The following is a 3,538-nucleotide window of genomic DNA, read 5'->3' on the forward strand; positions in this document are numbered from 1 at the left end:
TGGGCGTGAGTTAATTGGCTGGGGGGCGGGGCGCCACGGGTTGGCTCTGCCCAGGCGCTCGCGCGGATTCCGGGTGGAATGACGGGAGGGAGTCCCGGCCGCTCCTACCTCCCAGCGATGGCGTCGCGGTGCCGCGCCCAGTCCCCAGCCTGCCCGTCGGTACTCACCGCTACCCGGAGGTCGCTCAGACGGTGAGATTTGGGGCGGGTCCGAGGCAGCGGCGGGACGCTACCTGCGACCGGGACCATGAGGAGCGGCCAGACCCGTAGGGCCGGTAACGGGAGCAGTCGCGGCACCTGCTGAGCGGAAAGAGGGAGCGGCCCGGCGCCGCGGCGCGGCTGGGGCGCGGTAGAGGCTTGCCCGCGCCTCGGCCATGTCACTGCTCTGCGTGCGCGGTGAGTGCGCGGACTGGCGCGGGGAGGCGGGGTGTCGGCGTAGAGGTCCCCGCACCCTTCCAGTGGGCGTCCGGTGACCGTCTCTCCCAAACTTTACATCCCGTCCGTGCTTTGGGGGACGATTATGTTGACAATCACTTACAAACGCTTGAGTCGTTTCCACTCTTTCTTGTTTTCCCCCACGTTCCTGCAAGGGAGGATTATTTCCCCATTCTGGTAGCCATGTGACAACGTTGTTGGCCGGCAGGCTCAGATCCTATTAAACAGTGACTGAGGTTCTCTAGTGAGAGTGGACGAGTTAGGAGACCGCGGATGGTTGGTGCCTGTGAATGGTGGGCCGCCTCTCATTCTTTTCCTCCTCCTCCTTGCACCGTAACACTACAGTATGCTTAGTAGCAGGTTCTTTTTATCACACTTTGAATGTGTTAGTGGTACAGCTGTCACATCCCTTCTATTGCTTGTCTTGTGCCCTGCCACTTCCCTGAACACTAACCTGTAGTATAGGCTAAGATGATTATTCTGTTCCACTTGGGAGGATGTGGTAACTGCTTTTGAGGATAAGAGGTATGATTTATTTTTATTTTTATTTTTATTTTAGCTTGCCTCACAGTAACTCAAGGTGAAGGGCCATTATTGCTTTTCCCCTGAGGACACTTGACCCATCTAAGAAGACATCTTAAAGCAAGAGCTTTGGGGTTTAAGATGAGGCATGGTATGCAAACTAAGCTCCATGTGGGTAGAGACTGTTTCTTATTAGTTTTTGTATTCCTAGTGTCTGACGTTGTAGAAGCTTAATGCTGGTTTTGAATGAATGCAAGTACTGTGACTTCAGAGAGATTATCTGATCAGAAAAACACAGGGTTTGGATTAGCCATTTAATTTGATCTCGGGAAATTCAAGTTACAGCCTATCATATCTGATGTGTCTTGATTGTAAATGAGAGCATTTATCAACTAGAGCCTTCACTAGAGCCTTTTCCTGATACCTTTTACTGGATAGAGTTCATATTTCTTTTGGCTCTACAGATTAGAAGCATTGTTGTTGTTTGTGATTTCTACAGTAACGGTGTTCCCCCCAGCTGCTGGCAAATGGAACTGCTTTGCTCTGTTCTATTCCACTGTTCTGTTAAATCTGCATTAACCCAAAATGGATTTGGCCATTTCCGGGGATTATGAGACATACAGTTTTTCATGGTTGATTTTTCATTAATGAGAATTTTGCTTTGCTTTTAGTAAGACATTTCTCTCAGCAGCTGGGAATGTATTTATTCCTTTAGATCCCTGCTGCTGAGTAGCAGGATTTGGGAGAGGTTGGGCTTTGCTGTGTCTCTTTGACAGTTTAATTCTCTACTGCCGCGCTGTATTACAGAGCTAGTCCTTATGAAAGACCCTTTAGGCAGGAGCACTTGTAAATCAGACATTCCTATTTGACTGAATTTAAATTACTACTGGTGTTTTCATTTGTTTTAATAGCAGACAGGTTTCATTGTGTAGAAATTCTGCTATTTAGCTAACTTCTTTCCTTTTTAATGTTACATTAGTGGAGTTTCTTCTATTTTGAATCTGGATAAACAGAGATCAGCAGGTCATTGTCTTTTTGAATAGAGATCCAGAAGATTTTAATTACTGAAACAAACAGGTACCTTATATGCAGATATTCATAATGAATGGCAAGGTATTCATTCTGGGAAAACTTACAGAAATGAATTGAAATACATCTTTCTTTTCATTTCTTTTTCTTTTTTTGAGACAGAGTCTCACTCTGTCACCCAGGCTGGAGTGCAGGGGCGCGATCTCGGCTCACTGCAACCTCCGCCTCCTGGGTTCAAGCGATTCTCATGCCTCAGCCTCCCAAGCAGCTGGGATTACAGGCATGAACCACCAGGCCCAGCTAATTTTTGTATTTTTTGTAGAGACAGGGTTTCACTATGTTGGCTAGGCTGGTCTTGAACTCCTGACCTCAAGTGATCCACCTGTCTCGGCCTCCCAAAGTGCTGGGATTAGAAGCATAAGCCACCGCACCCAGCACAAAATACATCTTTCTAAAATGACATTCCTTGCATTATATTTTGGTAGTAGGAATGTTATATTCTGAAAGCAGCCTATGTAGTGATATTTATTACAACTCAATTTCAATTTATCTTGGAGTAGAATCAATTAGAAACTTCCTATGCAGTCAGAGTTCAAAAAGTAGTTAACTTGATATAGAAATTGGCAAACTGGTATTGATTTAATCATTCCTAAGCATTTCATTCAAGAAGTCAGTTCTTTTGTCTTACCTTTTAATCATGCCTTATTGCCTGCAGGTTTTAAGGCTCTCAATACTCTGACGCCAGCCCTCCTTAAAAAAAATGGCCTTCTATTCTTGCCTATCTATATGCAGACTTTGCTCTAGCACTAACTCTGTTTATTCCTCTCTGCTCTGTTCTGCACTTGTGCCCCCTGAAATACTCGTTCTGTATTTTCTGCTTATCTAAAGTGTATTCTTCCTTTCCCAGCTAACAGTTTACTTTTTTGTTGTTGAAAATTTCTTGAGGTCCCCAGTCCACAGTGATCTCTTTTTCCTTTAAACCCTCAGAGCACTTGTGGTCTGAACAGTGCCACTAATTTGGAAATGAATCATATGCTGCCTGCAACTGGTCTTGTATTGTGGTGCTTATGGTGACCCAGACAAAGGAAGTAACAGCATTGGTCAGATCAGATCTGGAATTTTGTGTTCAGCTGTGGTATTTCCTTCTAAGAGGCATATTGAGAAGCTAGATTATCTTAAGAGGGGAATGATTAGAATAATGAAACACATAGGAACTAAACCATTTGAAGAATATGGGAAATTTAGTTCTAGAAGATTTAAGAGGAAGAGGATCATAATAGTACATGAAGACTTTAAAAAACTGTCTTGTAGAAGTTATATCATCTTTTTTTTTGTCATTCCAGAGGACAGAACTGGGACAAGTGTGGATCAGTGGTTGAAAATGACAGGAAATTGGATTTTAGCTTAACATAAGAACAGTTGGGTTGTTCATAACAAATGGAATGGGCTAGTTAGATTTTTTGACACTAAACAGAAATTGAATGAGTGGTAAGGATGTTCTAAAGGGGATATTGACCATTGAGTGGGAGATTTGACTTGAACTTTTTTTTTTT

General features: G+C 44.1%; 1 protein-coding gene across 2 annotated transcripts in view; it reads left to right on the top strand.

The window, feature by feature from the left end:
* The first annotated feature begins 60 nt into the window (after positions 1-60).
* Positions 61-3,538, top strand: part of UNC13B (unc-13 homolog B (C. elegans)) — a 252,964-nt gene continuing 249,486 nt past the window's right edge. For both annotated transcript variants that reach the window (XM_011980107.1, XM_011980108.1), the window contains exon 1: positions 61-395. In XM_011980107.1, the coding sequence (XP_011835497.1) occupies positions 374-395 (22 nt within the window). In that variant the 5' untranslated portion in view covers positions 61-373. The remainder of the gene's footprint in view (positions 396-3,538) is intronic.

Source organism: Mandrillus leucophaeus, unplaced genomic scaffold (genome assembly GCF_000951045.1).
Source record: "Mandrillus leucophaeus isolate KB7577 unplaced genomic scaffold, Mleu.le_1.0 Scaffold208, whole genome shotgun sequence".
Classification (NCBI taxonomy): Eukaryota; Metazoa; Chordata; class Mammalia; order Primates; family Cercopithecidae; genus Mandrillus; species Mandrillus leucophaeus.